Source organism: Malus domestica, chromosome 05, assembly GCF_042453785.1.
Source record: "Malus domestica chromosome 05, GDT2T_hap1".
NCBI lineage: Eukaryota > Viridiplantae > Streptophyta > Magnoliopsida > Rosales > Rosaceae > Malus > Malus domestica.
The window spans coordinates 8,760,383-8,773,685 of NC_091665.1; the positions used below are offsets into that span (position 1 = coordinate 8,760,383).

Genomic DNA, 13,303 nt, shown 5'->3' on the forward strand with positions numbered 1-13,303 from the left:
AGCATGTAGCAAACACATTTACTTTGATTTATTAATTGAAAACTATGCACATAATGAGACAAACCACCAGAATCTTCGTAATGTTAATTGCATTAATAGTGCTTGCAGGCATCTATGACATACTCTGAGATATAGGACAATTCAGTACTGTCTTTAAAGCTGCTCAATGTGATTTCAATCCAGAAAGGAAACATCTAAATGGTAGATTGTGTAGAATTATTAAAGAGACTGGTCATACGGCTTACTTCCAACAATATCGATATTGTCTCTAATTTGGTAATTATTACTTGCACAATTCGTTAGATGTGGGATTTAATCACAAAATGTCTCGGTGTTGGTTAGAGTGGGGTCAAGTTATTTAAACTATTACTTATCATTTACTACAACCGATGTAAGATTCAACACGTCCCCTCACGTAGGACCCAATTAGTGGGTTATGCGTGGGAGACCCACACATCGGCAATCACGTGGAACAAAGGGGACTCACCCTACACGCGGGGCCAATGGATCCACCATCATCTGACGGGGCCAAGGGGACCCACCCATCACGTGACAGTAGAGTAAGGGTCCGCTCCCTTGCTATGATACCATATAAAATTATCAGAGAGACGGGTCATACGGTCCACTTCCAACAACACCAATATTATTCCCAACTTGGTAATTACCAACTGCACAATCCGTCAGGTATGAGTTTTATCACAAAAAAACATCGTAGTTAGTTAAAGTGGAATTAAGATATTTAAACTATTACTTATTATTTACTACGACCAATATGGGATTCAACATCTGGCTCAATAATTTTTGCCACATTGAAACTATTCCTATTATTATCCACTGCGCAGTCTAAAACAGGCCTCCTGAATGATTGAATAAGATTTTTTACTATAAAATTTGGAGTTGGTTTGCAGTAACTTTCTGTTTTACTTGTATCATGATAAAAAACACAACCAGTGCATATTTAATAACTTTGAAGGCAATCAGTGGATATTTGACAAACTAGAAGGTAATCTTGCTAATACTTTAAAAGTGTAACACTCTTCTCAAGATTCACTACTGCCATTCTATGTTATACCTAACAGATAAAATGAACAAGAACAGCTGCAAGCATAAAAAAAAAACAAGCTACTAACACTTCTGATTTGAAGAAAAAATGCTTTATGGTCGGTATTTATTGTTATCCTAAAATCAACGAGGGGGCTATGTGCCTACATTATCATGATTTCATGAAATTCATGTCTTATTTAATAATCGATTTTCTGGTCTTCTATGAAATCTGTTCAATCAATCTCAACCATTGGTTTTATTTTTGAATACCAAACAAACACTGCACAGCAATCAATAAGAGAATCTACTGTAAGCCAACCCAATATTCTTGCCTGTGTGGAAACTATGATCAATATTGTAGCTCTTAGTTGCTAAATTATTCTAATTATTCTTTGTTGTGGGTGACCAATATTGGGATGAACATGCATAAAATAAAGATAATGGAATAAATTAATCACCCATTACTTAATCGCTATTTTCTAAATAGGTGCCGAACGATCTTTATTTACATTTGGGTTTCAACATGTGTTAAAAAACTCCGCGCTTAATCTTAATCTTCTAGAAGGTGGCCTAGGAGTTTAGTTTCCAGATAAGAAGGGATGCAATCCAATTTTCCTACCTCTATTTCTCTAGAAAACTGAGTAAATATTTCTATCAAAGTCTACCAGATGAGATGTTGCATTCCTTTTTTTTTAATTCAGTTAGCATGCTACAAATGAACATATGCTATCCTGCCTGAAGAGTCCTTTGAATTTTTTTCTTTTTTTTTTGGTTCACAAACTGGGCACAAAGCCCAAGAACAAGGTCAACAATAGAAAACTTATACCCTAGAGCTATGAGTCCTCCAAATACTATCACAAGTACAAAAAAGGCTTTGCGCGACGCAGAACTTTCATCTCGCAAAGTAAAAAAATATTGCGCAAAAATTAGCCCAACGAACCTTCGTCGCTCACCCACTGTTGGGCCAATGCAATGATAGCAGGGTTTGCGCGATGAATAAATGATATGCGTTTCACAAAGTACTTTTGCGTGACGTAGGTCACTTCTTCATCATGCAAACCCTTTTTATTTTTTGGCAAAGAATTTTTTTATTTAATTTTTAATAAATATTGTAATTAAATTCTAAACAATAATTAATAAACCAAGAACAAGTATTTAATTATAAAATTTATGAAAATGTACATGCAAGATGTCTGAACAAAAAATAAAAAAACTACAAGTATTCTAGGTTTAATACATCATGCTACTGGTATCGGCTTGACGAAATAGCTGGGAAGTCGAAGGTGGAGCAAGATCACGTGCTAGCATCGGGATTTGGAGGTCGGACATCGCTAAGGGCTGTACAATCATACTCATCCACTCGTCCTGGGCCCTAATGTGCTTGCCCTGGGTCGCAAGCTGACCTTTTAGGACTGTTACTTCCTCCTTCAGGGCATTGACCTCTCCTGTGGACGATCTGGAAGAGGAGGCACCCGTCTCACGAACCCCTGCCTTTCCCATACATCGAACAACCTTGCCATGACGACGACCCAACTTCTGATCCAGGACCTTAGTCATGATCTGAAGACCTACATCCTCGGGTACAATGACGCCCTCGATCGGGGTCTCCGGGGGAAGCTGTGATGTTGCTTCTTGGAGAACAATAGTGCACTTTTCCACCATAGCACCTTGTAATAATAAAGAAAAAACATATAATGTTTAATAACAAAATATAAATATTATTTGAACGATTCATAAAAATAAGAATAATAACAATACACACACACATTCAATAAATTAAATATAATTAATCAACATAAACAAATGGACATTCTAATTGTAACATATATGTAATATGCACTATTTTAAATGCATTTTCTCGAACTAATAAGGAGACACATGCAAAGATAAGAAAGGAAATGTTCAGTTATTACGTAAATATATCTCTCTCTCTCTCTCTCTCTCTCTCTCTCTCTATATATATATATATATATATATATATATATATATATATATATATATATATCGAGCATCACCACCAAACAACAGTACAATAATGGAGTCCGAGAAAATGGTTTTTGTAAGCAATAAGACCACTCCAATAGCAATTGTAAATATTGGTTAAATATCACATCTCCCAATCTCCCTCTGTCCTATCCAAAGTCATATCACAGCTGCATCCATGATACTCACAAATATAATTGTGCACATTCTTAACTAAGTTTACAACTCAAGCACTCATTAAATATGTGGCAGTTAACTAAATGATATTTACTCATATAGCTTCAGCCTAAATTAGAAATATACAGAGCTAGTTGATTGCAATTAAAAGAGATTAGAAGATAAAAAATTGTGCCAAAAGCTTATTTGTTTTGTTCTGTTCGTATCCTTGTTAGTGTCAGAGAACTAAGATTTTGCTAGGCAAATGAGAATTTGATGATGTTAGAGAAAATTTAAACATCCATAGAACAAAATCAACAGACCCCAAATCATATCCAAATCAAGAAAGCAAAATGATATCCAGAATTCTCTAAACAACCGCAACTTGTTCTTTCCAATAGACAAATTGGGTGCAGAGGCAAAATTTTCAAAGCATATCATAGAAAAGTACCTCCTTTAGAATTAAAGAAATTTGAAAGGCAAAAGAAGTTTAGTTCAATTGTTGACGGCTTCGGGAAAGTTAAATACAGAAGGTGCTTTCTGCAGAAGTTTGAATCCGGTCCATTGTTCAACCATGTTGCAACTCCGAAACATAGATAGGAATCCCACAGCAGATTGACATGGACGCCTATGAAGCAATGTAAGCAAATATCAAGAACTCGATGCGAAATCATGAAAAACTAGTAAGCAAACCATTACAACATTGAAACTAAGCAAACAATTACTGCATTGAGTTGGCACAGTTCAACAACTACACATTTGGGTATAGATTAAAGCAAATTATAAATGTGAAATTGAAATTGAACACTATATTTGGGTGAAAAATCACCTAGGTTCTAAAATATAGTTGAATTTCAGAGCAGATTGACAGAAAATATATCCAGATATCAACTGAACCAACAAAACAGGGAACTACGATGCCCAAAGTTCAAAGTTTTCAAGCGGATTATGGTATCAAATTTCAATTTCTATTAATAAATTAAACAAAGAAACATTCTTTACTAAAACATCAACAGTTAAGCAGGAATTAAATGGATGAATCAAGTATCAGAAATATTACATGTATTAAAGCTCAAAGTGCATGAGCTTCCAATATGGATCAAAGGATTCAAATCCCATATGTGGAAAACTGGGATTGAACAAAACCCATGTAGTGAAATTTTGTAATAGGGAGGACAGACTAAGGATTCATGCTTTTACTGTTCTTCGAGAAAACTCACCACAGAGATCATTAAATAGCTAAAACCCAGTTCTGGAAATATGAAATGGAATATTTAGGACCCGTTTGTTTGACCGGATTAGGGAGGACTGGACTGGACTGGACTGTAGTCCCTTGTTTGGTCTGCACCAGGATTAGGTTTAATGGGATTAGGTCTGACTCGCTGGGATTAAACCCCTCACTACGAGTTCTAAGCGAAGCACCCCAATCACCCCCGGACTCGTAAGACCTCTTGCGCTCCTGCGCTCCTGCGAGAGAGAACCTCGCTCAACCTCGATCCTCGCCGTGCTCCCTCCTTGCCCTGCTCCCTCATCTTCGTCCTCCTCATCCTCATCTCTGCGTCCTGCTCGCCCTCAACTCCATCCTGCTCGCCCTCATCTGGTAAACTTCGAATCCGACATTATTTCTTCGATTTTTTTTTGCAGATCGTGATATTACTGGGCTTTATTTGATTTAGGTGTTTTGGGTTTGATAAATTTTCAATTATAGACCTCTGCACTTGAACAAATTAGGGTTTTGATTTTTAGGGTCAAATTGAGATTAGAATTTTCAATCATAGCTTGTCGTTGCTCTGGGCTTCGATTGATGGTTGATACATGCTTTTTAAGTTTGTATATCTTTTGATTCTGGTTTTCTAGGGTCTGTAGCTTTTAGATTTTAATTTCTTAACCAGTTAATTGTTGATTTGGATGATAAGTTACAAAACATTGTTGAGTTATTACAAAACATTGTTGAGTTATTTGATTTAGGTGTGTGTGCAGTGTGTGTGTGTGTGTGCAGTGTGTGTGTGAATGAGTGTGTATGCAGTGTGTGTGTGTGTGCAGTGTGTGTGTGAATGAGTGTGTCTGCAGTGTGTGTGTGAATGAGTGTGTATGCAGTGTGTGTGTGGTGTGTGTGTGTGTGTGTGTGTGTGTGTGTGTGTGTGTGTGTGTGTGTGAGGGTAAGAGTGTGTTGCACTCTGTCCCCGTGTGTGTGTGTGTGTGACTGTGTTTGTGTGTGAGTGTGAGTGTAAGTGTGAGTGTGAGTGAGTGTGAGTGTAAGTGAGTGTGAGTGTGAGTGTGTGTGCAGTGTGTGTGTGTGTATGCAGTGTGTGTGTGTTAGTGTGTTGCATTCTGTCCCCGTGTGTGTGTGTGTGTGACTGTGTTTGTGGGTGAGTGTGAGTGTGAGTGTAAGTGTGAGTGTGAGTGTGTGTGAGTGTGAGTGTGTGTGCAGTGTGTGTGTATGCAGTGTGTGTGTGAATGAGTGTGTATGCAGTGTGTGTGTGAATGAGTGTGTATGCAGTGTGTGTGTGTGTATGCAGTATGTGTGTGCAGTGTGTGTGTGTGCAGTGTGTGTGTGTGTGTGTGCAGTGTGTGTGTGTATGCAGTGTGTGTGTGTGTGTGTGCAGTGTGTGTGAGTGTGTATGCAGTGTGTGTGTGTGTGCGCAATGTGTGTGTGTGTGTGCAATGTGTGTGTGTGTATGCAGTGTGTGTGTGTGTGTGTGTGTGTGTGTGTGTGTGTGTGTGTGTGAGTATAAAAACAGAGTGTGTGTGTGAGGGTAAGAGTGTGTTGCACTCTGTCCCCGTGTGTGTGTGTGTGACTGTGTTTGTGTGTGAGTGTGAGTGTAAGTGTGAGTGTGAGTGTGTGTGAGTGTGAGTGTGTGTGCAGTGTGTGTGTGTGTGCAGTGTGTGTGTGTATGCAGTGTGTGTGTGTGTGTATGCAGTGTGTGTGTGTGTGTGTATGTATGCAGTATGTGTGCAGTGTGTGTGTGTATGTGTGAGTGTGTATGCAGTGTGTGTGTGTGTATGCAGTGTGTGTGTGTTAGTGTGTTGCATTCTGTCCCCGTGTGTGTGTGTGTGTGTGTGTGACTGTGTTTGTGGGTGAGTGTGAGTGTAAGTGTGAGTGTGAGTGTGTGTGAGTGTGAGTGTGTGTGCAGTATGTGTGTGTATGCAGTGTGTGTGTGTGTATGTATGCAGTATGTGTGCAGTGTGTGTGTATGTGTGAGTGTGAGTGAGTGTGAGTGTGAGTGAGTGTGAGTGTAAGTGTGAGTGTGAGTGTGTGTGAGTGTGAGTGTGTGTGCAGTGTGTGTGTGTATGCAGTGAGTGTGTGTGTGTGTGTGAGTATAAAAACAGAGTATAAAAACACAGTATGTATGCAGTGTGTGTGTATGTATGCAGTGTGTGTGTGTGTGTATGTATGCAGTATGTATGCAGTGTGTGTGTGTATGTGCAGTGTGTGTGTGTATGCAGTGTGTGTGTGTGTGCAGTGTGTGTGTGAGTGTGTATGCAGTGTGTGTGTGTGTGTGTGTGCAATGTGTGTGTGTATGCAGTGTGTGTGTGTGTATGCTGTGTGTGTGTGTATGCAGTGTGTGTGTGTATGAGTATAAAAACAGAGTATAAAAACACAGTATGTATGCAGTGTGTGTGTATGTATGCAGTGTGTGTGTGTATGTATGCAGTATGTATGCAGTGTGTGTGTGTATGTATGCAGTATGTATGCAGTGTGTGTGTGTGTGTATGTATGCAGTATGTATGCAGTCTGTGTGTATGTATGCAGTGTGTGTGTGTGTGTGCAGTGTGTGTGTGTATGCAGTGTGTGTGTGTATGCAGTGTGTGTGTGTGTGTGCAGTGTGTGTGTGTATGCAGTGTGTGTGTGTATGCAGTGTGTGTGTGTGTGCAGTGTGTATGCAGTGTGTGTGTGTATGCAGTGTGTGTGTGTATGCAGTGTGTGTGTGTGTGTATGTATGTATGCAGGGTGTGTGTGAGTCTTTGTCAGTGTGTGAGAGTGTGTATGTCCGTGTGTGTGTTAGTGTGAGTGTGAGTGTGAGTATGTATGTGTATTTTGCACATTTGTCCATGAGTGTGTGTGTATGTACTTGGTTTATAACCATGATATTACAATGTGAATGTTTTGTATTGTGTGGGGTTGATGCTGAATTGCAATTTTTTGTGGTTGTTGGTTGCAGAGAAGAGGAGCATAAACAGAAGGCTAAGGCTAAGGCTAAGGCTAAGGCTACTGCATTACAGGTGTCCTTTAATTTCCCTCTTCACATGCAATGCCTAGCAATGATAGCAATCCTCATACTAGTGTTCTTAGACACATGTTTATAGATGTTTATAGATGTCCTTAATTTGTTTTTTGTTTTTTTTTTTGTTTGGATAGATATGGATCGAAGGAAGCTTTTATTGATCTTATTGTTAGAGATGTCTTATTTGGAGACAATTTGTATTTGTACGATTCTTGTGGTGATGATGCTACGTGGCAAACAGAGACATGTTGAACGACCCACATTGACTAACCGTTCACTTATTAGACGAGAGATTAGTTTGTGTTATCTGAATGGTATAATAGGGAATACTGATACTGAATGTGTCAACGAATTGAGAATGGATAGAAGGACTTTTGGCATATTATGCGACTTACTTCGTCAAGATGGGAGGGTAAAAACTGATGGTTTGGTGTCTGTAGAGGAACAGGTGTGTATGACTTTACAAATATTAGCACATCATACTAAGAATCGTAGTGTTGGCGGTAGATTTTATAGGTCGGGAGAGACTATAAGTAGGTATTTCAATAGCGTATTGCAAGGAATTTTGCGATTACAAGGTATCCTACTAAAAGTCCCCCAGCCTGTGCCTATTGATTCTACAGATCCTAGGTGGCGATGTTTTAAGGTATGATGAGAATTTTTTTTCATTTTCCCTAAGCTTTAACTCTTCATTCCCTTTGTATAAATTAACAACAACTTTTTTATTTTTTATTTTTAAGAATTGCTTGGGAGCATTGGATGGAACACACATTGATGTGCATGTACCTGAAATTGACAAACCAAGATACCGAACAAGAAAGGGTCGAGTCGCAACTAATGTGTTAGGTGTGTGTTCAGGAGATATGCAGTTCATATATGTGTTTCCGGGGTGGGAGGGTTCCGCATCAGACTCTAGAGTGCTACATGATGCAATTAGTAGGCCTAATGGTTTTAAGGTACCAGCGGGTAAGACTATTACTTAGTCTCAACTTTGTAAGTTAGGTTTAGTTCTGTTTGTCAACTACAAAACACTAATAAGGTCTGTTTTTTTTTTCATTAGGTTATTATTACCTTGTAGATGGTGGTTATACAAATGGTGAAGGATTCCTTGCACCCTATAGAGGAATACCTTATCATTTATCTGAATGGGAGGGACGAACACCTTCTAATAAGGAAGAATATTTTAACATGAAGCATTCTAAGGCAAGGAATGTAATTGAACGCTGTTTTGGCTTGCTAAAAGGAAGGTGGTCGATACTAAGGAGTCCATCTTTCTATCCGATAAGGACACAAGGTCGAATAATTACCGCTTGTTGCCTACTACACAATCTTATTAGGCAAGAGATGTTTGTAGATCCAATGGAGAATTTGCCAATAATAGAAGATGGACAAAATACAGAAGAAGGTGAATATGTTGGTAGTGTTCAAACATCGGACCAGTGGACTGCAATGAGGAATGATATGGCTCAGGAAATGTATAATGAGTGGAGAGCAATTAGGAACCAGCAACCGAACTAGCTATATGTGTTAATGATAACATTTTATTTTAGTATTCCTTTTTATCATGCATTTGTTAGATATTAGCACAATGATTGGATGGTATGCAAATTAATTGGATATTATGCAAGTTGATTGGATATTATGCAAGTTGATTGGATATTATGCAAATTGATTATTTGTATGGTATTTTCCTTCATTAAAATATTTTTTGTTTAGGTATGGATAACGAAAATTTTTTGAATGCTACTCAAGAGCCAAAAGGAAGAAGGCGTAAATGGGAAGCATTTGAGGAAGAAGTATTACTAGGAGTTCTTGAGGATTTTGTTGCTCGGAAGCAACGGTGTGACACCGGTGCTTTCAAACAAGGTACTTTGGTTGAAATAGCAAAAGCTGTCAATGTTTTATGTCCTCATTCAAATATAAAGGCAAATCCACATATTGAGTCCAAGTTGAAGAAATGGAAAAAAACATATAGTATGGTCGTTGACATGATAAACACAAGTGGATTTGCATGGAATGATGTCAAAAAGTGCGTTGAAGTTGACAGTGATGACGCATGGCAAACTTATGTGCAGGTTCATATCCTATTTTATTTATGCATTAGTTATATTCTTGCTGCTATATTTGTTACGCATGCTAAATTCTAGTTTTGCTATGTTGATATAATCTTAGAGAAATAAAGAAGCCGATGGATGGAGAAGCAAACATTTTCCACTGTTTGATAGATTTGCATATATATTTGGAAAAGATCGGGCTACGGGTAATGTAGCCGAAACCCCTGCTCAAATGGTGGAGGAACAAAGTCATGATCATGTTGGTGAAAGTGATATTGGAGGTGAAAATTTTGTTTCTTCAATGAACCAACAAAGCCAACAAAGCACCCCATCTAAAAATAGCCAAAGAAAGAGGAAAAGAGCTGTGGGAAGTTCAAGTGATGGAACCGAGGCAATTATCAGTGGACTGAAAGATTTTTATGTTGAAAGTGGGAAGAGGATGCAAATGGTAACCGAAGCTTTAGTTCAAGGTACTGCAGATCATACTGACATAGCTAATGAACTTGAAGCAATGGGTCTCTCTCCTATGGATCAAATTGATGCATTGTCTCTTATTTTGGATAAACCAAAAAATGTGGGAGTGTTCAGGGCAATCAAACCGGAACTCAAGAAAGTGTTCGTCCAAAGGCTTTTAAGCGACAACGCAAGCGGATGAGGATTTTGGCTAATGTTAACATGGATGTATTTTATTAACGTTAACATGGATGTATTTTATTAATCATACAATCTTATGTTATGACTTATAACTTAGCTTTGCACTAGTATTTTGGCTTATGTTAACTAGCCATTTTGTAAATTATGGAGATCTATTTTGGCTAATGTTAACTAATGTTAACTAGGATTTTCTAAATTATGGAGATCTTATGTACTTGTATTTGTTGAAGTTGCATGTATTGGCCACTATTATTTTTCTTCTGTTGGGTGATAGAGTTTAAATCAAGCTACATTTGCAAATTAAACCCAATTCTATTAGCAGGTAATAGAAACAAAACAATTGTCAATTTTTTTTAAGATTCATAATATACATGGCAAAAATATGCTCCAATTAACCCATATCATGAGATTTGTAGCATTACTCTATTATACAATGGCAAAAATTTGTAGTCCTAGTCTAAGCAAACACAAATTTGGTGAACAGTACTGTTTTTCTTATCCTGCTTCTTAGTCCGAGACTGCACCAAACGCTTCACTAAGTTAGTCCAGCTTAGTCCAGTCTAAGCCAGTCCAGCTTAGTCCCGGCAGCTAGTCCAGTCCGAGACAGTCCAGCGCAACAAACGCACCCTTATGGTATAAGAAGATGGGGTTTCCTGAATAGGGTTTTAGGGGATTGGGATTAGAAAAGTGGGAATCTCTACTGTGCTAAATATGGATTGCGGTTCCACTGAGAAGTAGAGGACTTGTATTATACACCTGTATGTATGAATTTAAAATAAAAGATTAGAGAATACAGATACAGAAACAGAGAACAAAGAAGAGATACGGAGGAATGTAGAGTTGGTGTTGGGCTAGAAGTTGTACCTGCAAGTCAAACTCATTTCTTTCGAGTTTGTGTTGGGATTCCTACCCTTACAAATCCGAAACCCTATCAACTAAACAAAATCAACAGACCCACATAACCTCAAACCCTCACAAATCCGAAACCCTATCAAATCATAACCAACATCCAATTTTATCTGGATATTTCGACAAAGTACTCAGAAATCAACATGCAATTTGACCCTAAACCCTAAATAACAAAAACCCATTGAAAATAAAAAATCCTTACCTTAAGTTTGGGACTTGATTCTCGTCGGCTTCGAGATTCGTGTGGTTGCCCGTCATTTAGAACGAGAGGGAGAGAGACAACCGACAGAGTAGTGGTGGTGGTTGGATTCGAGATTGTGAAGAGGAAAGACAGGTCTAGGTTCAAGATTTAGGGTTCAAGGTTGTGAAGAAGAGAGAAAGGTCTACAGGAAAGAGAGAGGGAGAGATGAGCGAGAGGGAAGAGATAGGTCTACGAGAAAGAAATAGGAGATGCAGGACTAGGGGAAGAGAGAGGTCTACGGGAATGAAAGAGGCGATGCAGGTCTACGAGAAAGAAAGAGCGAGAGGGAAGAGAGAGGTCTAAGGGAAAAGAAAGATCTATGGGGTTGAAGGTTGCCAAACTTGGAAAATTGAAAAAAAAAAAAACACCTCTTTTCACTATTGAACGGCCAAAATTATCACAACTAGCGCGACATAGGTATACAATTTGACGTTACGCAAAGTAGTTTTGCACGACGATCACATTAAGGCGTCACGCAAGGTATTTTTTTAATTTTTTTAAATATTATAAAAATTACTAAAAATGTGACTTTACTCATTTCAAATTCAAAATTTTCTTACATAAACCCCAAAATAATATATTTTTTCTAACAAAAACCCACAATAATTTTTTTCACATATATATCATTCAATTTCTTAAGTTTTATAAGTACAAAATAAATAAATTAAAATCTACTTAGTAAATCTATATATACCATTGAACTTGATGGGAAATGCATTGTACGAAACTAGTTTCAAAGATACAGCCGTCAAATTTGTTTGTATATGCTTCGAGATCGCATACGCCAAAAAATCGCAGAAAACAAACATGCATAGATCAAGTAACGGGATAAAACTTTTCAACAGTTATAAACGAAAAAACACGATTTAACGATAGTTTTAACTCCGATTTTGATGATTTTTTACATCTACACTCCTAGATCCTATATGAATACAATGAACTAATTCGATTGTCAATTTAAAATATTTACACAAGTGGATACCACAAAATCTTATGTTATACTTAATGAAAGTATAAATAAACTCTAAGTGTTAGTAAATCTATTGTTTTGATGGGAAACGCATTGTACGAAACTAGTTTCAATAATCCAACCGTCAAACTTGTTTGTATATACTTCGAGATCGCATACGCCAAAAATCGCAAAAAACAAACATGTAGAGATCAAATAACGGGACAAATATTTTCGACGATTATAAACAAAAAAAAAATATTTAACGGTTATTTTAACTCCGATTTTGATGATTTTTTACAGCTACACTCCTGGATCCTATATAAATACAATGAATTAATTTGATCGTCAATTTAAAATATTTACACAAGTGGATACCAAAAAATCTTATGTACTAAATGAAAGTATAAATAAACTGTAAATGTTAGTGAATCTATCGTTTTGATGGGAAACACATTGTATGAAACTAGTTTCAAAAATCCAACCATCAAACTTGTTTGTATATGCTTTGAGATCGCATACCCCAAAAATCGCAAAAAACAAACATTCAGATATCAAGTAACAAGACAACCATTTCGACGACTATAAACGAAAAATCACGATTTAACAGTTATTTTAACTCCGATTTTGATGATTATTTTACAGCTACACTCCTTGATCCTATATGAACACAATAAACTAATTCGATTGTCAATTTAAAATATTTACACAAGTGGATACCACAAAATCTTATGTTATACTTAATGAAAGTATAAATAAACTCAAAGTGTTAGTGAATCTATTGTTTTGATGGGATACGTATTGTACGAAACTAGTTTCAACGATCGAATCGTCAAACTTGTTTGTATATACTTCGAGATCGCATACGCCAAAAATCGCAAAAACACAAACATTTAGAGATTATGTAACGAGACAAACATTTTCGACGGCTATAAATGAAAAATCACGATTTAACGGTTATTTTAACTCTGATTTTGATGATTTTTTACAGATACACTCTTTAAACCTATATGAATACAATGAACTAATTCGATCATCAATTTAAAATATTTACACAAGTGGATACCACAAAAGAAAAAGGCAATGT

General features: G+C 37.2%; 2 protein-coding genes and 1 long non-coding RNA gene across 6 annotated transcripts; 1 reads left to right on the forward strand and 2 right to left on the reverse strand.

Moving 5' to 3' along the window:
• Positions 1-2,181: 2,181 nt before the first annotated feature.
• On the reverse strand, positions 2,182-4,378 carry LOC103436594 (uncharacterized). The gene is made up of 3 exons (XM_008375035.4): positions 4,244-4,378; positions 3,635-3,811; positions 2,182-2,711 (listed from the first exon to the last, which is right to left on the reverse strand). Exon 3 carries the CDS (start codon positions 2,704-2,706, stop codon positions 2,275-2,277), a length of 432 nt encoding a protein of 143 aa, XP_008373257.3. The 5' UTR covers positions 2,707-2,711; positions 3,635-3,811; positions 4,244-4,378; the 3' UTR covers positions 2,182-2,274.
• Positions 4,379-7,328: 2,950 nt separating this feature from the next.
• On the forward strand, positions 7,329-10,313 carry LOC139196373 (uncharacterized). 2 transcript variants are annotated; one of them, XM_070822223.1, is made up of 5 exons: positions 7,329-7,407; positions 7,544-8,055; positions 8,150-8,375; positions 9,126-9,484; positions 9,582-10,313. In XM_070822223.1, exons 2-5 carry the CDS (start codon positions 7,546-7,548, stop codon positions 10,116-10,118), a joined length of 1,632 nt encoding a protein of 543 aa, XP_070678324.1. In that variant the 5' UTR covers positions 7,329-7,407; positions 7,544-7,545; the 3' UTR covers positions 10,119-10,313. The 2 variants fall into 2 exon arrangements, 1 of the variants encoding a protein (XP_070678324.1); XR_011581203.1 differs by lacking the exons at positions 9,126-9,484; positions 9,582-10,313 and adding an exon at positions 8,470-8,745 and having other exon boundaries at positions 7,331-7,407.
• Positions 10,314-10,745: 432 nt separating this feature from the next.
• LOC114824756 (uncharacterized) lies at positions 10,746-11,623 on the reverse strand. Of its 3 annotated transcripts, none has more exons than XR_011581205.1 (2): positions 11,229-11,623; positions 10,746-10,873 (listed from the first exon to the last, which is right to left on the reverse strand). It is a non-coding gene; the product is annotated as an uncharacterized lncRNA (long non-coding RNA). The 3 variants fall into 3 exon arrangements; XR_011581206.1 differs by having other exon boundaries at positions 10,746-11,045; XR_011581204.1 differs by having other exon boundaries at positions 10,746-11,105.
• Positions 11,624-13,303: the final 1,680 nt, after the last annotated feature.